This window comes from Colletotrichum jinshuiense, chromosome 1 (genome assembly GCF_051148585.1).
Source record: "Colletotrichum jinshuiense chromosome 1, complete sequence".
In the NCBI taxonomy this organism is placed as follows: Eukaryota; Fungi; Ascomycota; class Sordariomycetes; order Glomerellales; family Glomerellaceae; genus Colletotrichum; species Colletotrichum jinshuiense.
Window position 1 is genome coordinate 4451408 of NC_139302.1, and position 23785 is coordinate 4475192.

The window sequence follows — 23785 nt, forward strand, 5'->3', positions numbered from 1 at the left end:
TTTGGCGGAGACGGGAGGTGGGCGATAGGCGGAGATGGGGGAGGGGGCGCAGCAAAGGCAGCGACGATTGCACCCTCGACGTCGGCATGCAACGAGGGGATTCGCAAAGCGACACCAAAGTGGCTTGCAGCTGTCGGCGGGGGGGGGAGAGAAGCGAGACCTGGCTAGGTTGGGAGCAACGGCTGCTCGGGGTTTGGACCGACTCCACGAGGTCTCGGTGTGTCGGAACGGTCAAGGGACCTGAGCTTGCGATGAGAGTGGGAGGGGAATTGATTTGATGATGGAATACCAGGCTGGGATCTGTGAGATGCTGGCAGCGGATTTCTTGGTTGCATATGCCAAGAGCGAAGAGGGAGCCTTGCCAAGAAAGCTTCGCTTTTTCTGGAAATCTCGAGGGTTCACAGTCTCAGATTGCCAGTGGGTGCCCGGGGGGATTACGAGAAGAACAGCCTGAGGCAAGAGAATGGGGACGGGTGTCGGGGCCACGTAGTGTGTATTACTGTACAGATGGGATGGTGCGCCGGATGTATATTGCGCGGACGCGGACTTTGGTTCCCAGACCTTGACATTGGGAGAAGCCGTCTAAGGCGGGACGGGGATGTACTAAGGGGGGTCAGTGGACGGGCGAACCTGGGACTCTTGGTGAGGAGGGAGCCTGTGTCATTGGCAATGTGACAGTGGAGGACGTCGCCCAACGCGAACACTGAACAAGGCCCCATTCTAATGCGGAAGGACGGCAAGGAACAAAGCGGATGGGGACAAAGAGAGTCGAGACTGTCAGGTACCTACATGGCCCCGGTGCCCGTCCTCAGCTCGGCTCAGATGAAGCGCCTTCCTTGCCTTGCCATGCTCGCCTCATCACTGGGGCTAATGTCTGACTAAGGGATTTAGAACGTACCTGACGCGGTCTACTTGAAGTACCTAGTGCACTTAAAGGAAACACGTGAGACGGTGAGGTGACTGGCTGTCCTGCTCGGGACTGGCACCACTAGACAAGAGAAAAGCAAGACATGCCGGTCCCCTGCCTGTTTGTGCAACCGATTCTTTGCATGGCTTCTAGGTGCCCGAGGTGGTATTGAATGCCGACGGCCGACGGGACCATCCTCCACCTACTTACTATACGATGGAGTCGGGCGACGCCAATCCACCAATGGCAATCTGATCAAGTTCGGCGAGACGGCCACCCACTTGATAGTCTGAACTTGAAGCATTCCGGGTTATTCCAGTCCAGTCAGAAGTGAGTGTTAAAAATAGGGTGCGGGCACTTCGACGCTTCGCCTTCCTTACAGAGGACGTTGCTGTCTGGCCTGCGCTTTCAGAGTCCGCTGAGCATGCAGGCCGAAATACCTCTCTCTACACCCCGATTCACCCCTGTAACCGGCGTCAGTCAGGAGTATACTACATACAGTCGTATCCGTAGCTCGCCTCAGATCAGGTCAAAGGTGAAAACCGTAAAGTGCCTCTCCCTGGGCACACACCCAGTCGACCTCCCGTCGGAAAAGCAAGCCAAAGGCAAAGGAGACATGGTATTCCTATGTGTGTGTGTGTGTGTGTGTGTGTGTGTGTGTGGGTGGGCGAAAGAGCCCCAAAGCCTTCCACCGGCACACCGTTTGTAGGGGGGTCTACGGATCTCACCCGATCTGGTTGCAACCTGGAACATACTTGGCTTAGGGGAGAAACGCCTTATTCTCCGGTTAGGAACAGCGCAGCACCGACGGTAAGAACGGGCTGGGGCACGTCCCGCCCGTCTGACACCAGCCTACATCACCTCATCCTCGTTTCGCCTCATCGTCTCACTCACTTCACATCTGAGCGTGCGCCGGACCTTTGCGGCTCGGCTGATTTTCGCCTGGCTTAATAAGCCTTGTTTCGTTTTGACCGTCTGGTATCATGCTATTAATGTCTAGTCCCTATACCCTTTTCACACAACCACAATGCCCTTATTTCGAGGATCTACCATGTTGATTCCCCCGTGCTTTCCGGCAAGCTGTCCGTCAATATCCAAGCATGAAGGTCTGGCATCCTATGCCTTGCTGATCATGCCCACTGATCCGCAACAGATCCCCCAAAACGCCACGTGCTATGCTTTTCCGGACTCCGATCCCATGCAGAATGCTAAATGTCTCCCAAAAACTCCTGATATTTATGCCTTGGTCCATCAATTAATCCAACGCCTCGCCGCTGAGAATGCTGGTCAAGATGCCTGCGCCAACCCCTTCAGCAATATTCTCCATTTCCTTCTCACCAACGTAGCTGGCCACTCGCTTGTCCTCTCCCGTGGGAAGTGCCGACTTGCGTCCTCTCTTGCTGGGTGTTTGTGCCACCACAAGGCCACCCGTCTTTCCGTCGACAGGGTTGATTAGGCCCAACGTCTCCAAACTTCCGATGACTTCTCGAAACTCTGAGCTTGACAGCGGGTGTAGAACAGAGTCTCGGGTGCAAAGAATAGAATACGTATCGTACAAATATTTGACAGTAGGTGCCAACGTCTGTGATTTGGTCGGGGTATTCAAGCCGGTGGCCATCCTTGCCACACGGTTGCGCTTCTCCAAAGCTACCAGTGAGCAAAGCGCGGCCTTTTGCTGCAGGTTGAGGGCCTTCAGTCTTTGGTTGGTTCCGTTACTAAATGCTGCTTGCGTGACTTGGTTCAGGTGCTTCAAGAGTACCCGTGGTGCATTCTCTGCCGTCAGGGCTTTCAGAGATGCTGCGGCGACGTGGGAGACGCTTCTCGAGGACCCGGTAGAAACGGCCATATTGGCATTTTCACCAAGAGGCTTCCGGGACGGTGTCATCTGTAAAACTTTCTCCCTAGCCTCGTTCTCGTGTTGTCGTCTGGTCTCTGACTCGACGACATCAAGCGCCCGCCTGCAGATCTCAAAGGCTTTGCGCAAGTCTCCCGTCTGACTCGACACCTTTCGTGAGCAGAGCTCAACAGCCGCAGGGTGGAAAAAGGGAATAGATGTCTCTTTGCTGTCGTTCGGCAGCAGTGTCATCAAGCGCGTGGTGATGATGCTCTTGATTTGGGCCGCCGAGTACGGGTGGAAGGGAAGGAGGCCCGGCTTGAGATTTTTGGATTTGAGGCGTGGCAGAAACCGGTCCGTGAGGTCGAGCGCGTTGGCAATACCGATCAAGACAAGTCGCGAAGGCTGCTGCAGAGACCACTCGAATAGCCGGTACAGGCTCTCCAATCCCATAGTCAGGATGTGATCAATCTCATCCAAGACGACCAGATAGACAGGTGAGCCCTTCTTCTTTGTGGCAAAGACTTTCTGCAGCTCCTCCATTGCCAAAGCCTCCGGGAGATCGCTTTCGTAACCCAGGAGCTCCAGCAAAGTGTTGTAGAGGTCCTTGGATGATTTGACACTCATGCAGTTGACGAATGCTCGACGTACGGTTGTCAAGTCTGTCGATTGCTCTGTGATCTCCTTGACCATTGCACTCTTTCCCGTCCCTGGGGGCCCGCTGACGTAAAGACAACCGTTCGGAGTTGAAGAGGAGCATCGTTGGACAAATTGAGCTATCTGCTCCCGTTCCTTCTCTCGTCCAACAAGTTGACCTGGATCGGCGCCCCGGGCAAATAGCTGTCGGGCCGAGTGGTATACGGTTTGGAGAGAGCCTGGCGTGAGCGGGGACTGGGGTGTCAATCTCTGGAAGAGCTTGCCAGCAGACTTGACCACCTGCCGAGGGGTAGAGGGAGAATTGGCGAAGACGTCTCGGTGTCTTGGAGTCTGAGGCGTGATTGGGATCGTCCTCGAGAAGGTCTGGGAAGAGGAACGCTTGAGCTGCTTTGAAGCCGGCTCAACATATGCGTCGTCATCGTCAAGCTGGCAATTGATCTCGGGCGTGGTTGTCTCGGGACTTGCGTTCTCATCGTTTTCCAACGCAGCTCGAGTCTGCCGCCTGGTACGCTTGGCGGGAAGCTGGACCTCGTCTGGACATGCTGTGAGTAGGAGTGCATTGGCAATTAGAAGGGTTGGTCGAGCTTACCTTGGTCTTGGGTAGCCCTCGTCCGCTTGCCGAGTGAGGCACGAGACATTATTGCTGATGATTACGGGAAGTAGACAATCGTGACTGGCAATACTGTACAAAACAAGGTGGAAAGTACTTTCAGGGTACCAATGATCATGAGATAGGAGAAGATGGAGGGTAGGAGCTTGTGGTGCAAGTGGAACTGCAGAGTCTTAATTAAGTGGTAGGCGCGCGCCAGAGCGATGACCGGGGAACGACGCGATGCAGGGGTCGCGCAGCGCGTTTTCTCGCGATTCAATTAAACACGAGCGACTCTGGCTTCAAACGCCCGTGCATACGCGGTGCACGTCTCCTATCTTCCCCTGATCCAAGCACAACGACGCACGGTCCAGTCGTCGTCACAGTGTTGGCTCCGGTTATTCTTGGCCACACTGTGTTTCCCCTCCTTCCCCCGACGACGGGGCAATCGACAAGACACCGGCGGAGGTGCCCGGTGATCTCAGCATGAAAGGCGGGCGAAGCCGCCACCGCCTCCCATCGATAGCGTACAATGCCACTTGTCTTCCTGAAGCTTGTGTTTTAATTCTCTTCTATCGTGAATCCCCGGAACAGACCGTCTCTTCCTGCTTCATCCCACGAATATGGGCTCTGGCGGACTCTCCATCTCACCTAATCCGGCGCATATCTTAGACACTGGGCCGCGGGGCCACTGGCGTGGCTGACGCTCGTGTTCCTTCTGGCTGGATTCATCATCGTCTCCATTCTGAGAAGCGATTTTTTTTTTTTATTTTTTTTTTGCATTGCCATCTTTGCTTTCCCATCCCATCTATCCATAGCTTTACCAGCAGTCAACAGTCGCCATGGCTGATGCAAGGACGCGAGGGTACAACTCCCAGGTGGAGGCGTTTAGGGATAGGGAGTATCCCATGTTGAAAGGTAGTCTCGGCAACTGCGGTCATACTAGCTAAGCTCACTAACAAGCTACAGACTCAATCTATCTTGACCATGCTGGATCAACTCTATACCCAAAGTCCCTCATTGACAGATTCTCTGCTGTGATGATGTCCAATCTTCTTGGCAACCCGCATTCAGCTTCCTCGCCCTCTCAATACACCACATCTCGTATTGAGGACATCCGCCTCAGACTTCTCGGCTTCTTCAATGCTGACCCCGAAGAGTTCGATCTGGTTTTCGTCGCGAATGCCACAGCCGGGATCAAGCTTGTCTCTGAAGCCTTTCGGGCTCTGCCAGATGGGTTTTCATTCGCATACCATGAAGCCTGCCACACCAGCATTATGGGAGTTCGTGAGGAAGCGCGCAGAAGCATTTGTGTTAAGGACAGCGATGTCCAAGGGTGGTTTTCTGGGGAACCCTTCTTTCAGGATTCGGGTCTTTCAGATTCACACATGCTTTTTTCTTACACAGCTCAGTCCCACATGGACGGGCGACGTTACCCCTTATCATGGCCAGCTCTTTTGCGGCAATCGACCGCTGCATCAAACATGCAGGTCTACACTCTGCTAGATGCCGCCTCGCTAGTTGCGACATCTCCATTAGACCTTAGTGATTCGGCTAATGCCCCCGATTTTACCGTTCTGAGTCTTTACAAGATATTTGGGTTTCCAGATCTGGGGGCTCTGATTGTCAGGAAACACGCCGAGCCAATATTCAACTACCGACGCTATTTCGGCGGGGGCACTGTTGACATGGTGGTCTGCGGCAAGGAAAGATGGCATTCGCCAAAAACCATGTTTTTGCATGAGAGGCTCGAGGACGGGACGCTTCCATTCCATAACATCCTTGCGCTCGACTGCGCTCTGGATGTTCACGCCGAGCTGTTTGAGAGCATGGCTTGCGTGGCATCGCACACAGCCTTTCTAACGAGTCGTCTCTATGAGGGGTTGTCCAGTCTCAGACATGGCAACGGACAACCGCTTTGCACTATCTACTCGTTGAGAGTTAATGACGACGCCGATTCTGCTGGAAGCGGGCCGCTGGTTTCCTTCAATATTCACAACTCAGCTGGTGCCTGGGTCAGCTTGTACGAGTTTGAGAAAATGGCAACGTTGAAGAACTTGTGCATTCGAACCGGCGGCGTATGCAGCCCGGGAGGGATTGCCTCGGCATTAGATCTGGATCCATGGGAGATGAGGAGGAATTTCTCTTCTGGCTTCCGTTGCGGGACTGAGCAAGACATCATCGCTGGGAAGCCGACCGGTGTTATACGAGCAAGTCTTGGCGCAATGAGCACCTTGTCTGATGTCGAATTTCTGGTTGCATTCGTCGACGAATTCTATCGAGAAGAGGCTCCTAGTGTCAAGGCTGATCCTGTCGGGACGGCAACTTCATCGGCAGGACTTCATGTCCAGGGCATTAGTGTATACCCCATCAAAAGCTGCGGTGGCTACTCCGTGCCTCAGGGAATGACATGGGAAGTCAAGCCTGAAGGCCTAGCATGGGACAGAGAGTGGTGTCTTATTCATCAAGGAACGGGGCAAGCGCTCAGTCAAAAACGATATCCGAAAATGGCTTTGATTAGACCCATTCTCGATTTCGATCGAGGCCTGCTGCGGGTCACCTTTCGTGGCAAGAAAAAGTTGCATCTGCCTGATGAGATCTCGGTGCCCCTCTCCGCAGACACGACTCAATTCGGAATGAAGGGCCCGTCTCGTATGAGATCATCCCGGGTGTGCGGGGACAACATAACCATACAAACCTATGTCTCGCCTCACATCAATGGCTTTTTCAGCGACATCCTCGGTGTGCCATGTGCGTTGGCTCGATTCCCAGCAGGCGGCCAAGGCCCCAGCATGCGTCACTCAAAAGCCAAAATACAGGAGCATGAGCAAATGAAAGCCACAGCCTCGAGGGTTTGCCCAGGTGCTTTTCCAGAGCTCCCATCTCCGCCGGACTCGGACTCGGAACAAACAACGAGAAAGATCCTTCTCTCAAATGAGAGCCCGATACTATTGATCAATACAGCAAGCTTACACGCCTTGAACCGCGAAATCAGGGCAAATAATGGAAGACCAGTTCCGTCAGAAACTTTTCGAGCCAACATCTTGGTCGGAACGACTCGGAACTCGGAACAACTTGCATGGGCAGAAGATAACTGGACAAGCCTTACAATAGGCGGCGAGAAGTTTAAAACGATGGGGGCCTGCCGAAGATGCCAAATGGTCTGTGTAGATCAAGAGAGTGGCGAGAAACATCTGGAGCCGTTCATGGCGTTGGCCAAGGTTCGGAGGTTCGACGGCAAGGTGTACTTCGGCACACATATGGGCCACGAGCCAATCACCGATCATACAACCAAGCAGGTAAAATACTCAACTATACGAGTTGGCGATCCGGTCAATGTCGACCTAAGGACGTTGGGGAATTAGGACCGCGTAGAATAGTTAAGAAGTATAGTGTAGGTGTTACGACAACAGAAGCCGGGTGGTCTTCAGTTTGAATAGGAGTAATTGCTAATGGGGACGGGCCCAATTTTTAATACCTGATATCGCCAGCTGTTCAAACTCCGCCCCTCGGAGTGTGAGTGGTGTGAGACTGGGCAACGAACACAACGGTTCCGCAGGTTCGCTCTATGAGCCACTGCCACTGGTGGTCAGACATCCGAATTGGATTCCGGGTCACACTTAGAGATATTTTCGAATGGGACAATGTATCCAAATTCTGAAGGTGTTGCCTGATTTGGCAAGCTACTGAACATCGCCTTCCCCACGACAAGCGCTTTTGGAATCCCCATTGTTCTTGGGAAGTCGGGCTCTGGGAAAATACAATAGCGGATCAGGCTTCCCGAACTGATACGTCACCGTGCTGTATACAGTGCGGGTTCTCCCCGCAACTCCGACCTAAACTGTCGGCTCGCGTCCGTGCGTATCGCCAGCATAGATAGGCTTCTCTAAATCTAAGCTCCAAAGCTGCCTAAGCTGGTGAAACTGCCTACTTCCATTTGTGTTGCTTCCTTCCGTCTTCAAAGCAAACTGGACCTTCCTCAAGTCACCTTATCCATACCCGGCTCATTTTACTCGCCTCCTGCTTCCGTCACAGGTCGGAGAAGGCGCTGCGGCACTACCTCTCGGTTGCCTCAGCTCCCGACTGTTCCCTCGACCCTTTGGAATGCCCACCTCCCCTCTTTAAGGACTTCCATGTGATCCACACGTGGCCCAGACGACGTTTCGACCAACGTCGCGCCCCTCGCGCCATGACGTTACTCATTCTCTGGCAGTTCCGCCAGTTTTGTTTCTGCTTCGCTCCTTCCTTTGGCTTTACAATCGTTTGATGCTGCCAGCTTTCCTCAGTTAATCTATCGTCTCTGCGATATTTGCACGAAGTGCGCCATGAATCACCATCCCGCTTCTTCCCACGAGAACATGCCTCTCCGAAAACGACAAGGCTGCACTCCCTGGCGGTATACTGCGGTATCATAGCCCTAATGGCTTTTGCAACATGTATGTTTTCCACTCGTTCCTTTTGCACCAATAAGTCATCATAGGCGCGGGCTGACATCGGATAGTCGCTGCTAGGGCGCCATGCTTTGACTGGCTTGGGGAGGCCAGCTTGCGAGACGAGCTATCTGCCTATCGGCATGCGTAGCGACAACCTCGATATCGTGCGGCCCCCTCAGAGCTTTATGGGGAGACATCTCCACCGCCATCGTTCGGCAGCTATTTGTTTTGTTGCCAGAGATTTTGCGGGTCCTTCCATGCCGGGTTTGCCCATCCTGCCCTCGCTGGCGTCCTGGGCAGGACGTAAAAAGGCCCCACGGAGTTGCATTGAGGCAACAATGAGCGACATAAGGAGGCATTTGCATCCCATATGGTTCGCATTACGGTTATGATTCTCGTTATGGAGTCAAATGTGGTATGTGCCTCCATCGACCGGCTTGCAGCAGAAAGCTAATATATTGCAGTAACGATCTCTAGACTTGTAACGTTTTCAAGGCTGGGCAACCAGGACGTACGACTACATCTCATTCATTCAGTAATTAGACCTACGGGAACCTTACCTAATTCTGATGACTTGGACGATAATGACATGTTTGTCTGGGACTTTGGCATTTTCGGGTCTTTTTGTCTGCCAACTGGCGCGAATAGTGAGTCTAGGAATACCTCCCTCCAACATCGCCGAGATCTCCCACTGACTAATGTATCAGGACAGGGAAACGGAAAAGGACGGCGCCTTGATCGTGATTTGTCCTGGGCAGGACGTTAAAAGGCCTCGGTCCTCGACGACATGACTGAGGATCGAATGAGTGGGCTCGCAACTCGGCATGGGAAGAAGTCTCAGCGCGAACGGGAGGATGGATGAAGTTCCACCTCGGCGACCCAAGAAACGCCTTTTGGCGTCGAGTCCAGTTACGCTCGATTTTTGAGCGGTGGACGGAAGGGCTCATCATCAGCACCCCTACATTGGGCTAGATGGCCCAGAGTACTCGGAACCAACACGAAGAATGGTTTGTGTCTGGTACGAGGGCTGACACCATGTGCATCGATCGAATGCCTTGGAAGAGATTGCCTCCCAGTGGACAACCTGCACCTGGAGGAGGAAGTGACTCCTCGTGGATGGCCAACGGCCTCCCGAACGGAGAAACCACTCTTATGAGTACCTGTTCAGCGTACTCAGTATTGTCTTCAAACTTGTCCTGACAGCTACACGCTGTCCGGTCAGAAAACCGCCGTGCCAACTTGTGGTCAACTGACGAAAAAGATCGAGCGACACAACCGCTGTCGGTATCACGACAGACGGGGGTAGGCATAACCGCCGCGCTTGAGTCGCTACGGTTTGCCTATCCAGTGCCGTCCAAGTGGGGTCCTCTCTGAAGGAGATAAGCGCGATAGTAAGGGCAGTTTGCCATTGTCAAGTCAATATCAACGACTGCGACACGGCAAAGGCTACTTTGCTCCGGAGCCAGCATCTCGGACTCGGCCGAGGAGGACCTACCCTACGATTCACACCACCACCCCATACGGGTGCCGATACGTAGAGTCAACACTTGGAATGGAAACCTGGTGGGTTTCATGAGCTTGGGCTGGTCGCGTCTCTCTGACACGGTCACATTGGTGGCCGTTAAAAATAGCTCTATACTCGATCTACAGGTTCGGGGTTCGTACGGCGGACCCAGTGTCAAAGGGGGGACAGCAGGTGGGGGGTTTCTGTTCAGAGAGGGATGACTGTTGATTCTCTACGAACATTCATTATCCTGAACAGCCGAAATTCAAGCCTGACATTTGTCCCCATTATCCAGGTTCGGGAATCTTGCAGCGGACCAAATGTCAAGGGGGGACAGCAAGTGGGGGGTTACTGTGCAGGGAGAGATGCCTTTTGATTCTCTACAGATATTTAGAGTCCTGTACAGCCGAAATTCAAGCATGACATTTGTTCCCAACACTTTTGCCTCAGCGTGAAGTTCTACCGCCAGGCTCTCTCCTACGTCTCCCCCCCGTTTGCTACTGTGTCTACTTCCGCCATTCGCCCTCTTAGCCATCTTTGTGGTTCACATCGGCTTCTCCATCGAACCTTTGAAGCTCTTTTCATGATTGCAATATATCCGGTCGATTACGACAACCTGATACATCGCCTGTGGGAGTTCGCTAGAATTATCCCATGAGACTTTGGCAAGTAAGGACATTTTCTATAGCAATAGATGCACTGGCTGACTAGTTGGGAGCACGTTACAGCCCGCGGAGTTTGTATGGCATAACATTGCATGCATATATAAGATCGAAGCAACCGACCAACTACGGGAAGCTGGGAAAACGCATACAGCCATTGCAAATCTTAGCAATTGATGCAAGTCCGCATCGCATGATCAACGTCATGCAGAAAAATCGCTCGAGCATCCTTGATATTAACTGGTAGATTTACAATGTTTGCCACAATTAAAATAGCAATTGGTGCTATGCCGGTGCAAATTTTAATCCAAATTACAACTTCAGAATAGCCCAAACAACATTCAAATACGCCAAGAAAAAAAAATCATTATTCTGACGTGCTACTATCTGATGATATGCAAATGCACAGTTTCGTCCAGCAGCTATGTAATTTACAACCATGAACCTCAAAGGGCTATTCCCGGTTTAACGCCTTAACCATCATCTTCACACATATTGTAACATTTCGGAATATATATCTTATTTCGAAGGGCTAGACGGGCCACGGGTCCAGCTATATTTTCCGTCAGTGACGACACCTCCAAAGACCCAGACCGAAGGATTGTAACATACTTGTGCCACATCTGACCGATGAAGCCAGGCTGGGGCTTCGAGTCGGTCATTGACTGTCTACGGGCCGCGGAGCCATCATGACGCTTCTGGTCCATCAGTCCTTGGAACAGCGTGCCGGAGCTCTGTGCGGGGTGTCTCAGTCAGCTACGTCATTTGAGTAAATGCAGCACACCGAAAGGTTCTTACGCGTCTGCGGCCTGTTGGGGAGACGGGAGGGTTGGGGGTCTTTCCAGCGTCCATGGTGAATATGTAATGTTTGATATGGTTGATGGAGTTCTTGAGTGTGTTTCTTCGTTGATAGTACTTGTTACTTGTGGTTAGATAGATTGAAAGGACGAGAAGTGAGGGGGGGAGGGCACGAGGGTATATATGCAATTCACCTCCTCAAGCTAGCTCGACCTGTCAAAAGGCAGTCTGAGGTGGTTTAGTAGAGCGCCCAGGGTATTCCAGAAAGCATGATTTCACCAATGAGACGGACGCCCACCCCTCTGACACAAGGGATGAGGAAAGCTTGTCGATGCGCTCGGTCAGAACGATGACGGCGTTTACTCGTTGGCTCCATCACGGCAACCTTCAGTAGCGCGAGCTGTACAGGTACGTATTTTCGCCTACTCGATCGGATTACATTCTGGTCGCCCTGTGTTGGTATCTGCACAGGCCTACCAGTGCTACCCTTATTGCTATTCCTTCTCTCTTCTTCCCTTCGGATGTGTAATCCTGATAGGCGAGGACTTCAAATTACGCCTCGTCTTCGTTACCCCGCGCCCGCGCGGGGGAAGAGTGAGTGGTCTGATCATGTCCTGACCGAGATGCCCGACGGGCCAGGCGACCAGTCAGGTGTCGGCGATCCTGAGCAACAGCATGTCCTCATTGAGCTCCATCCCTTAGGGGGAAGGACAAGGAATATCCTAGGCCACGGTTGACAAACACAGCCGTGAAACCAAGAAACACTGGGGAAATCTCCTGAGCGAGGGCAAACTTTACAGGCAAAGTGGCCAGGCATGGGGGTCGCGCACGTGATGGTCAGCCCAAATCGGTGCGACATCGATCTTCTGTAGACACAATTCTGACGAAACGACTTTGCTGGAAAGGTAAGCAAGCACGCAAGATGGACGGCATGGGAAAAGGCGGGCCGCATTGGGTTGAGGTACGATACACGCACATATGTACGGATCATCCATCCACGGAGGCGACAAAATGATGCGTCACTCGCTGTTAGTGCCAATAACTATGCCGTTCACATGCAAGCCGTACCGCCTTGAAGATTAACAAAATGAACACCCCATAATATTAGAGAGACGAGAATTTATTCTGCAGTCGTATTGTTTATTTGTTTGATGGACTTGATGACCAAAAATTTGGTGAAGAAGTTAAGGTGGCTATCGGCGGGCGACATATTACTTTGTCAATCGATGGACCATCATGAACTCACGTCCCCGCCAGACATGGCACAGATCGCCGGGGGCAAGTGTGGGGAAAGCTCGCTGGTGCGCGGGGAGCTGTGCCGGCCCGCCGCAGCTGCCTGCGTAAGGGTCCCCCCCCCTCCCCGTCTCTTCAGAACTCCCCCTTTTTAGGGATCGGGGCTGCTGCAGAGTGATTGGCGGTGCTGCCAGAATTGGGCGAAAACCTCTCTATCTTGTGCTGTTCGATCCGTTCCACGGCATGAGGAAATCCGTGAGTGGTCCTATTTGTCTTGATCGAATGGATGATGATGATGCAGACGTCCCGCTACTGAATTTCAGATAGACGCTTGGCGACTTTTGATAGCCATTCAGCGTCAACAATGCCCTAGAACTTGCAGCAGCCTTAGCTTGACGCCCCTTGGGTAAGTGGCTGACGTTCCGGGCGTCGTCGAAATGCTGAGCGCGTGGGAAGGATTTTGATGTGTGAGGGGTCCACCAGTGCTCCTTCCATGTACTTATCCCATCCGGGTTTCTTAAATGCCTAGCTCGTGTAGCTACTGAAGCACATGCATCAAATAAAACGACCTGACAGGCGTTCATCTGAATTCGGCAAGTTCCCAATCCTCCCTTGCACATCCTTACCGTTTGAACCCAAGCCACCAAGGTCGACAAAGAATAATACTTTAGAAGACGTTGAGGCCTGGGGCTAATATTGTCTCATGAGAATTCTCCGAGCCGTGTTTGAAGATCTAATACGTGCTATTTCTGGTACGGGGCGACCACTATTATTCACAGCATCCCATCACACATGATTCAAATTGTTTTTTATTTATTTATATGGAATGGTGGTTTTGTTATTGTTATCCTGGGGGACATATAGAAGTGAATATAGATCACAGGAAATTTTGATTATAAAATGTCAGATTAAAGCAAGGCGAAAGAAGTCTCTAGGACTCGCAATGCCTGCAACAACGTTGTAAGTCCCCGGGTGTTAGTGTGAAATCGCTGAACCCCTTTCTAGTCCTCAAGGTCTTTGGAAACTTTTATTAGTGCAGTCGCATACTGGTGGGTTGTATGTGTGTGTGTGTGTGTGTATCGCGTGTGTGGGAAAAAGAGGCCATGTCGAGTTGACCTGGCGTGTCAGTCTGTTGGGCTTTCAATAGATGTGCTGTTCCTTTAGCTTCAATAGCCTGCCCGAACGAGCCCCAGCTGTGACGATTCTCAGCTTACAGGCCGAGGCCGAGGCCACCGAGACCGCCACCAGCGCCAAGCAGGCCACCGAGAAGATTTTGGAGAAGAGGGCCGAGGATAGGAAGATTGCGGAGAGATGAGATAAGGTTGTTAAAAATGCTGGTGAGGCCTGTGAGACCTGAAAGACCGCCCGAAACTCCTCCAAGGTTCCCAGCGACTTCAAGTTTGCAGTGTTAGATGCCACTCTGTATAAGACAAGAAAGTAGAACTCACTGGGCAAAGTCTGGAGGAGAGCGATGGTAGGACCCAGCTGGCTCTGAAGAAGCTGAAGAGCTTGGAGAACCTGGTAGAGCTGAGCTGCGTTGATACCAGGGACTGCGGGCAGGGTCGTGGTGACATTGGAGACAGTGCCAACTTGATTGTGGAGGAGATTGAGCAAAGCAGCGGTCTGCTCGGTGCTGAGGCTACCGGTGGAGAGGCCAGGAATTGCACCGGGCACGGGAAGAGTCGGGGCGACAGGGAAGGCGGGCAAGCTCGTTGCGTTAAGGCCTACTATAGTGGTCCCTGCCAATATGTTCGTCTTGGTACTTGAATGGATTTCACAATAACGACTTACTGAGGACGGCTAGGGTGCTCAAGATGCTCGTAATGAGCGAACCAATAATGGGGATCGCGTTGGTCGAGTTGATCGTACTAATGGCAGGAGTAGGGGCAATGGGCAGGTTGAGGCTGGCCAGGATTCCGCCGAGGCCGCCAACCGACTGGCGAGCGGCAAGGTTCTCATGGCGCCGAACCCCGGAAGCGTCAGCTCTGGCAATAACGACGGGGTTGGCAATGGCGGCGCCGAGGAGAACGGAGATGATGAGTGTGGCCTTCATTTTGATGATTGGGTTTGGAGAAAAGGGGTTATGGATTGTAGAGCGACGGGGAATGATCCGAAAACTTAAGAGTTGAGGCTGAAGCGGCTGACTATTCTATATTGATGGCACGGTATGAAGAGAAATAAAATTTCCATCTGGAGGGCGGAAGATGATGTCTTTAATAATTGATCTGGTTGTTGATATTTCTCTCGTCTAGCTTCAAATTGCTAAATTTTCCCTCGTCTCCATCGCGTTTGCATCTGGCGCCAAGGTGGCAAGGAATCTTTAACTCGTTGTTAACGTTGATATTATGCTGAGAGTGACTGCGTTGTGAAGGTCCAAACACTTATTTCACTAGGGCAGATCACAAGTCACCTCGACACTCAATCTCGAGTCAACCTGTTGGACCCTTTGACAGCATACAGGGGCTAGGCTCCTTGGCTTCCTGTCAAAGTAGCTTGGATTAGGGACTCCCATCCTCCCTAGACCACTTTGACAGCCCCTTCCTTTAAACATGGCCAATTGTCAGTCATTATTCCTGCGCCGGCTACCTCATCCGCCCGAAATGCCTCTGAGAAACAACTAAAAAAACAAGACATGTCATACTGGTGGAGAGTCGTTGCATCTTTCCTCCTTTCTTCCTATTAGCACCTCTCATCTGCGAACGGCTGTGGGAATGTGTCCCGTGGGGAGCATAATTTCCGTCCAGCCTCGACCCTCCGTGGAAAGGCGCGGATCACCACATCCACTCATGCCCCTCAATGCGACAACACAGGAAATCTCGGCCGAATTATTAGTGAAGTTTGCGAGGAGTATATCGCGAGAGAAGGTCCAGCTCATTCTGAGCTCGCCGTTGCACCCGCCGCCGATCACCGGTAGGAATGCATACCACAAATCTCTTGGGTGACATGGTGGCTGCAGTGATGTCCTCCTCATCCGGCAGCGTCAAGAAAGTTGCCCCCAAGATCGACAGGAGATGATCATCGGGACCTTTTTCAAGCTATCTATCCCTTGGTGGAAAGGCTTCGAGCCTCTTGACCATGCTGTCTCTTCTTCTCTTTCCCCGGTTTGCCGGTTCTTCTGCTTTCGTCCAAACAAAGCTGTATTAAATCGTGATGAGCGAGAATACTTATTACGTAGGAGGCAAGGAAAACAATAACTGTAAATTATCTTAGCCTTCCAAGCCTATGATCCTCCACTTGCCCCCTTTCTCGCTCTCCCTAACGGGGGTTTACATGTCTGCCCATTCTACTCTTGGCTGTCTAGACATAGGCGTCTTAAGCTAAAGGAAACATGACAACGGACAAGCTTTATAGGGAACAGATGTCTCATTAGAAATTGACGAATTGGGCTTGAAGTCGCAGCCATATGTCGTTCCTGAGATTCCATTATTGGCAAAACCGGTTGTGGGACGACGTCAATCCATTTTTCTCTCTTAGTCCAATTCAACCTGCACGAGTGTCGAGGAAACTGTTAAGTTTGTGCAATAGCTCGCCATTTAAGATCGAGACGTTAAGGGCGTCGTGACCGGAATGGGTTCCGCTGAGGCTGGCTGGCATGGCCGCCTTAGGCTGCTCATAACTATTATGTACCTCACTACACGGGAACCAGGAGAGGGATTGCGTCCCCCCCGGCGGCGCGCCCACTAAGCCAAATCCAACCCGGACACCATTACAGGGACGTAAGAGAAGGGGCCAAATCTTTCACGGCCGAATCAACTTTTCACATTTGGACCATTGCAAGCCAAGCACAAACCTTGCCAAGACACAACGTGTTGGCTGTTTTGCAGTTTTTCAGTTCCATTCAACAATAGGACGGCGTAGGGATATCATGAGAGGAACGAGAACGCCAAGTCGCGCATCATGTTGGCACATCATGAACAAAGGGAATTTCCTCGCCTAAACCCGGGAAAGAGAGACGTCTTGCTCATACGTAGGTGGACTCAACGGCCTCCGCTCACAGCCATAGTATGCATGATGCCTGCCTCAACGTCATTTCCGATTGTACCACGCAGCTTTTAGCACAGAGTCAAAATTGACTTGTCAAGAAAACCTTCTGGCCTTGCTGCACGTCCATTCATATTTCCACCATGGCAACTAGAATCTTGTCTCTTTCTCCATCCTCTTACCTTCGTGGGTGTCATCATGAATCTCGAATAGATGCGTCTCTGGGCCGAAGATAGCCGGCATTACGTGCCGCTTTTACAGCAACCAAGCATCGTCCCCATCGCTCCAAACTAACACCTCTGCTGTTACGGCTCCTATAATCAAGCTTAGGCTGTTTCTATAGGTTGAATTCCTAACTGAAGGGTGGTCAAATACCGGCGCCGTTGCCGGCCTCGAATCTAGAACGGCCCTTGTGGTTTTCCGCAGACCAGGCCCTGGGTCCTTTGACGGGAATTCATGGGAAGACCTTGAGGAGAGACAGAGATAATTGTCTCATTTGGTGCCATGTCCGAGAATTTCTTCGGGTACACTGGGGCTTGTTCTCTCTTCGCGGCGCCGCTGCAATTGGTCATGCAAGTCCTAGCTCCGTCCCGCATCGCTCAGCCGCTTCTCCAACCGTCATGTTGCCTCCCTGTCTTGACCCCCTTCCGTTGCCCGTTTTGAGATTATTGCCGCCAAAATTCCTCATCTGCGCTATACGTGTGTCATTCTCTCATGGTTTCGCTGAGCGCGGTGGCTTTCCTCGTGCAAATTGCGCGCTATTCGACTGACCGTCGTTCCAACAGGTCCCACCTTCTAAGAATGTGCTGCTCCCGGTCGACGACAATCTTTCAACTTGCCTTCTTGCTCACTGGCTGGTGGGCCCCAAGTGAACTAACTCCTCAAGACAGCTATGACGATGGACAGGGCAAAGCCCACGAACCGCTTCCTCGTCATTCCGGGAAAAGTAGAGTCCATTCCTCGTTCTGGCCAAAAAAGAGCGGGGATCGAAGGTGAAAGGCGTACCATTGACTCGTGAACGACTAAAGGAGTCATCTCGATCTGAAGAGTGGGAATGCCCGGCACCGGAATAGAGATTTGCAGGACGTCTCGCAGAACCCAAGATCGTTACATCTCTGGACCCTTCGTCGCGTAATTCGACTGCGTGCTGGATATTCTTTTCCCTGCCGTTTGAATGAAATTCACGTCTGGTATCTTCGACAAGAGACAGAAGAACGTCCATTTCCTCGCTCAAGGGTCCTACACTGCCGGGGTCGGATCTCTCTTGATGCTTCTTTATGTCGAGGTTCCGACCGCTTACGAGCCCCAGATGAACGGCATGTTTGACGATGTCTCGACATGATTCGCTATAGGGAATCGTCCGTGGGGTTTGAGGCAGCGGTTTAGGCACCTCAATGTCCCATTGTATTCCGGATAATCCAGGGGGGCTAGGGGTCGATTTGGGTGAAAACCAAAGGTCTGCATGGCCACATCTGCGAAAGTATCCAAAGAAGCGATGTGTCGACGTAGAAATCTCGTTTGGCAAGGCGTGGAAAGCTTTCAGACCGCCATCAGGTTTTTTGTAGATGATGAGCCCGGTGCTTTCCTTCATGTACGCGTCTGTGTAAATGCCTTCTATCCGCCACCACACAGACACTGTAACCATGGCGCTACGCCGCTCAGGATTACCCGAATGCTTCTCCCATACTCGCCCATGGACATCTGACCAAATCATGAGGTCTTCCTGACGGTCTTTGACGGCCCATTGCGCGCCCTGAGGCTGGTATTTGGGGATTTTGAAGCGCCGAAGGGGTGGATTGGAGGTCTTGGGAGGTGGTGAGTGTCCTTGAACTTCCTCATACGAGACTGGGTCTATAACATTGGGGTCATTCAACTCGCGGACCGAATATTGCTTAGCTGTTGTATGACGAGGTTGATCATAAACGAGATCATAGTCGCGACTGCGCATGTTGTCGCGTATAGGGGTCCACGGGGGTTGCTTCATTTGTACTGGATGCTCACTGTTATTATTTTGCCGTACTTGTCTCTTGCGCGTCCATTCTGACTGACCCTTCTTGATTCTCGACGGCTGGTAAGTGGCTATCTTGAGCACGATCATTCATAGCAGCTATAGCATGCTCGTGAGTGTATCGTTTCGAGATAGATCAACAGCTCGTGGTGTTCTGACCGTGTGGGTTCACTTCCCGGTGTTCGAGGATTACTGCTTTGTATGAACAGAGATCGCCAAAAACTTACGAGATAGCTGATGTAGAACGTTGAAATATAGGAGTAACTTGGCGTGGAGCTAAGACACCGGAAAATATCAGACCCTTGGGGGTGCTGTCAGATACGACCTCGCACCAAATAAGAAGAACAAGAGGCTGAGACAGATCACAGCTTTTGGTGTGGAAAACTTAGAAATGAGTAAGCTAAGTCAAGCAGGAAGGGTGGTATTTGGGATATGAATGTTTCAGTAACTTTGGGGGTTTCTTTTTCGGGAGAAACAGCGTCGCTGGTGAAAGAAACGTGTGTTGCAACGGACACTGAAGAAACTGGACGTATGTTGCGATGTAAATAATTGGTATGTAGAACTAATATGGATGTCGTTGGTAAATTCTGTAGATGGTTGTGGAACAAACTTTCTCGGCCTAGAATGGAAGCTCTCTTTCATGGAAGTCGAGATGTCAGTGGCTATCTGAACCTTCTTGAACAGCAATGGACAAGAGAAATTACTAAAGAAACCTTTATCTCGTGACGGCTGTTGCGGATACCATGAATGATTTTTATTGTTCTTACTTGTTCGAGTTACACAGCCATGTTTGTAGCATCAAGTTGTGACGATTCGTATCAGATAGTCAACTCCAAGCTTACGAACATGCTTGGATGAGTTTACATGAAAGGTTACGCTTCTTCTGCTCAATTGTTGCAGCACAAAGATGGGGTCATATAGCAACACCAGAGTAACATGACAGTGAGAGATAGTTGTCTTGTATGCGACCTGCTCCCTTTGTCCAGTCTATTTGGCCGAGAAAGAGGGCAATCGAAGAACAGAATTAAATAGAACCGACTCGAACGAGAATGGGCGAGATGTATTTTGCTCGCATCAGAGATATACGGATTAAACATCACAGAACTTGCCAACCTACAAACAGTTGGCTGCTTAGGAGAGCGCATTCATATTGGAGCAACACAACAAGATCATTATCAGTATCAACATCAGTGTCATCGTTACCGTCATATACAACAGCAGCCATGTGCTACGGTGAGGTTCGATATGCATGCTGTCACACGGGGAAGAGGCGCATAACCTGCCGCAAAATCTGGCGCAGAAGGACAGGTTGGTGCTGTCACCCCGTCGTGGGGTTTGTCTTTGGTGAGGGAGTCGACACGACATGCGACGTGACCCGCGATAATTGGACTTGGGCCACTACCAGCTGCCCGGAGTGCCGTGAGGCTGAGCAGACTGGTGTCGCGACCAAGGGCCGCATACACGACTTCCGCGGCAAGTTCACGCCCGAGGCGCTTCGGAGTGCAAGACAGCGCAAAGAAGAGGAAGACCGGCAGAAAATCCAGACGCGATGGTACTCTCGGGAGGAATCATTTCAAATGCAACAGCTCAGGCGACCCGAGGAGCCGGTCAACAGCGACAGGCCTCTGCCTGCTATGCCTTCATTCGTGCATGTTCCGCTGGGTGATCGTTGGGGACAACCTTCGTACCACTATCCAAAGCAGGTCGCAATGAAATTCCCTCCCGCTCCGCCGCCAGAAGAGCCCCTTCCTTCTGTTCCGCATAAACAAGCGGAAGTCTCGGATGAGCAGCAAAGGCCTATCAAGACCATTGAGGTAGTCTTGAAGAACCGGCTAGTTACTAGTCCTGATCAACCTTGCCTTGCGGGAGGTCAATGCTGGAAGCCAGTTCCCGAATCGAACCCTACCAGCTCCTATGACATAGACTTCAGACAAGCCCGGAGAAGTCAGGAACCCCAGCAACAACAATACTGCAGCAAGCTCTTGGGACCCAGAAGCTTGACCAATCCCAGGCCTGCACCACCGGTGCCCATTGCGGACAGAAGAGGCCGAAAACTCAAGCCTTTAACTGGAAATTACGGCAACATGACCCGGCCCTCGAAGCCCCGGCAGCGAGTTACTGCACCGGAGCCCTCGGCAAAATCGGCAAAGACGCCCGGTCCTATGAGCCTTCTGAAAGCACTGGGAAGGGCTGCTAATCCGGAATGCGCTGTGAATCGGGACGATCCTGATTCAGACGCCCACTCGGATATCAGCTCATTCGTGTGCCGAGACGCTCGCGACATAGAAGAAAGTGGAGCAAACCAAATCTAGCCATGATTTATAGAGCGGAAGTAGGAGGAAGAAGAGATGATTGGTGAGTGAATGCATCGTTTTGTCGAACTATGTACCTGTTTCGTGCGTTTTCCTGCAATTGACATAGACAAATAGAGCCTCCTTCTCCTTCCCAAATAAAACGATGACCGAAAGCAAGCAACGCGCAAGGGTCCGTGGGCAACTCCTTTTGGCAAGTGTTATGACACAGCCAAGGTACAGATCCAACGACCGACAATCTGTATACGCGTAAGCTCAAATTGGTATCTGATGAAAGTACTCCGCCTGTGAAGTGATGGCGCCTGCCCGAATGCTTCCATGTCGTGGGACCTTGGTCCCGCCAATCTCTGTTCAACTGCTGCTTCGTCCCCTGATGATTGATTCCAATGCCTCTGTTTTGCTTATCCCTAGAGGGTGATGGGTAAACTGGGCAGTCAGCGCTGGACTAGCGCTTGTAGTGTGGTTTTCCGAAAGGTGTAGCACATCTTTTCGCAGTACCAAAGTATTTGTCGTTGGCTGGTTTGCGTCGGAATTATTGGGTCTTGCCATTCTTGGCGTCCCCGTTGGCCTTGGAGGCCCTGAACTTGGCAATCTCCTTCTCGACGGCCTTGTCGACACGGCCCTTGAGCTCTTGTCGGTAACCCAACTTGAAGAGGAATTCAAGCCAGACAAAGAGAGGGGCTAGGAAGACGGCCTGGATCAAGTTGTCCAAAAGAGCGGGCGCACGTCCCTCGAACGCGCCATGCCCAACGAATTGAAAAATCCAGCAGGCGATATGAACGCCGATGGCGACCTGATTCGTCAAAGCCGGATTTTCGAGCCTGAAGGAGTTGCCAGCTGCAGTGGCGGCCAAGCAGATGATAGCCAGCAGCGTGCCAGCTACAGGTTCAAGGAGAACATACAGACCACCCCAAGTCAGGGCTGCCAAGGTTCCCAGATTGAGGTCTAGGTTAGGAACGGTGAGCCAGGCAGGGAGCGGAATGAGAGTTCCTGTGTTGGTGGCCTGGGGAAGTCTGCATGAGCTCAAATGCAAAGGCTTGCGTTACTTCTCATTGGGTGCTTACGAGGCAAAATCCCGAGAAGAGGATGAGGGGCACACAGGCCATGTGAATGCCGATGTTGACGGTGTTATGGTGGTAAGCCCCATACTGTGAGAAGATTAGCAACTATGGGGAGGACAGACTCCAGAAACTCGAGTCGTTCACTCACAAAGGTCAAATGCTTTTCCAAGTCAAGAGACATGATGGCGTTGGATAGAGTGACAGTTGGTGATTGAGACCTAAGCCAATGCAAGGCAGGTAGGTGACTGGGAACCGAGGTTTGTTGCAGGATGCACCGGGACGAGGCTGCAGGGTCGAAACTCAGCCGCAGGCGGATCGACGAGAGCGGGAGCGGAAGCGGAAGCAGCTGCACAGGGGCGGGTTAAATGCGGTGTGCCCGAGACGGCAGCGTCGATCTTCAATGTCGGATGGGTACCTAGAATTGAATGCTGGCGACACGGAGAGCTGGTGATGTTGCGCCGTGGAGGATGATGGAAAACGAAGGAATGCCGTTGTGTCCCGGACAGGACAGGGTTGCAATGGTGTTCATATGTGTCCCACACAGCACGTCGCCGTACACGTACACTGGAAATGGAAGCGCCCGTGGGGCCGCTGGGAGCGCGTTTGTGCTCTCGGTTCGGGGGATCCGTAGGGAGTCTGCTGGGGTTTCCAGCAGACGACAAGGGCGGCCAAGGGCGTCTTCTGACTGGAGCTTTTGGGGGTCGAGTCCACTAAAAAACGCTAAAGGTGCATGCACCCAACATACGACTGCCTTCACCCAATCTGATTTCGTGGATTTGTCGTGTGAGCACTGAGGGCCAGGGAGGCTTTTGGCCGACCTTCAAACAAATGAAATTTGAAGGAAGCGCCAGAACTCTAGCCAAAACTAAATGAAGCTTAGTAGCCCGGATAAGAACTTGTGCCACAAGCCCTCTCATCCCATCTCATCTCGTCATGACACCCGAAATGAGAGGCGCACACTTAGGAGACTGTGATTTCTGCCGTTGCGGGTTGCACCGCTCGCCTCATCCCTTTACACCCGACAGCGCACACTGCAAGAATGCGCCAAAAACCAAAAACCAAAAACAGCAACCATGCCCTGTGCTACAGCCTACGAATCGGACGTCACACTTATTTCAGAACTTCCAGGTCCCATTCTGTTCTTCCCTCCTGGACATCGCGCTTACCCCGGCCCTGGAGAGCCACGAGCCACATGGGGCTTCTGCGCTAGTGCATGTTTAGCGCAGACGCGACCTGTAGTGGTATGTGCAGGTGTGGCTTGACCTCGTTGCTCTCCACATTTCATGCCTGGGAACGTGGTGGTTGCCCGCAAGGCAAAAAATTCAGGAGCCACTTCTTCGCCGCAACAAGGCCATCTCAGCCTCGTCGGCTTCAACTTGTGCAACCCTCTCCGTTCACTACCCGTCGAGTCACCACGCTGGCGGCGCATCTCTCACAGCGCATTGAAGAGGAACCATCCGACATTTGCTCGACTCCTCGCGCTTCTCCTTTATTCAGTCTTTCTGTATTTTCTTTCGCCGAGCCGTATCGCGTAGCTGCAGCTCCTCAGTGCTCGCGACTTCGGGCCCAGTACAGCGGTCTAGCTTTGAAAGCCGCGCCTCAGTTGCTTCGCTGATTGAATCAGACGCGTCGCTCGACCTCGAAACGAACCAAACCCCGCCGATTCGAGCTCTAGAATTAGTCGCATTTAATACAGTTAGTTTGCTGTTGCGCGCCAACAAGCCGCAGCAGTTGGATACGGGCAGCTGCGTTCACGACGATCCGCCTCCTTCCTTCGGACACGCTGCGCTACCGCAACCCGTCAAC

At 52.0% G+C, this 23785-nt stretch overlaps 5 protein-coding genes across 5 annotated transcripts; 1 reads left to right on the top strand and 4 right to left on the bottom strand.

Annotated features, from left to right (window-relative positions):
- Positions 1-2162: 2162 nt before the first annotated feature.
- Positions 2163-4036, bottom strand: EsH8_I_001150 (AAA family ATPase CDC6; the record flags this gene model as incomplete). The annotated part of the gene is made up of 2 exons (XM_083268563.1): positions 2163-3931; positions 3988-4036. 2 exons carry the CDS (start codon positions 4034-4036, stop codon positions 2163-2165), a joined length of 1818 nt encoding a protein of 605 aa, XP_083119001.1.
- A 793-nt stretch (positions 4037-4829) lies between these two features.
- On the top strand, positions 4830-7352 carry EsH8_I_001151 (pyridoxal phosphate-dependent transferase; the record flags this gene model as incomplete). Its single annotated transcript, XM_083268564.1, has 2 exons — positions 4830-4923; positions 4957-7352. 2 exons carry the CDS (start codon positions 4830-4832, stop codon positions 7350-7352), a joined length of 2490 nt encoding a protein of 829 aa, XP_083119002.1.
- Positions 7353-11105: 3753 nt separating this feature from the next.
- Positions 11106-11438, bottom strand: EsH8_I_001152 (uncharacterized protein; the record flags this gene model as incomplete). Its single annotated transcript, XM_083268565.1, has 3 exons — positions 11106-11139; positions 11199-11320; positions 11385-11438. The coding sequence occupies 3 exons, from the start codon at positions 11436-11438 to the stop codon at positions 11106-11108; spliced, it is 210 nt and encodes a 69-aa protein (XP_083119003.1).
- Positions 11439-13827: 2389 nt separating this feature from the next.
- Positions 13828-14670, bottom strand: EsH8_I_001153 (uncharacterized protein; the record flags this gene model as incomplete). Its single annotated transcript, XM_083268566.1, has 3 exons — positions 13828-14009; positions 14066-14344; positions 14409-14670. The coding sequence occupies 3 exons, from the start codon at positions 14668-14670 to the stop codon at positions 13828-13830; spliced, it is 723 nt and encodes a 240-aa protein (XP_083119004.1).
- Positions 14671-21450: 6780 nt separating this feature from the next.
- EsH8_I_001154 (2-hydroxy-palmitic acid dioxygenase MPO1) lies at positions 21451-22160 on the bottom strand (the record flags this gene model as incomplete). Its single annotated transcript, XM_083268567.1, has 3 exons — positions 21451-21921; positions 21983-22066; positions 22128-22160. 3 exons carry the CDS (start codon positions 22158-22160, stop codon positions 21451-21453), a joined length of 588 nt encoding a protein of 195 aa, XP_083119005.1.
- Between the last annotated feature and the right edge of the window lie 1625 nt (positions 22161-23785).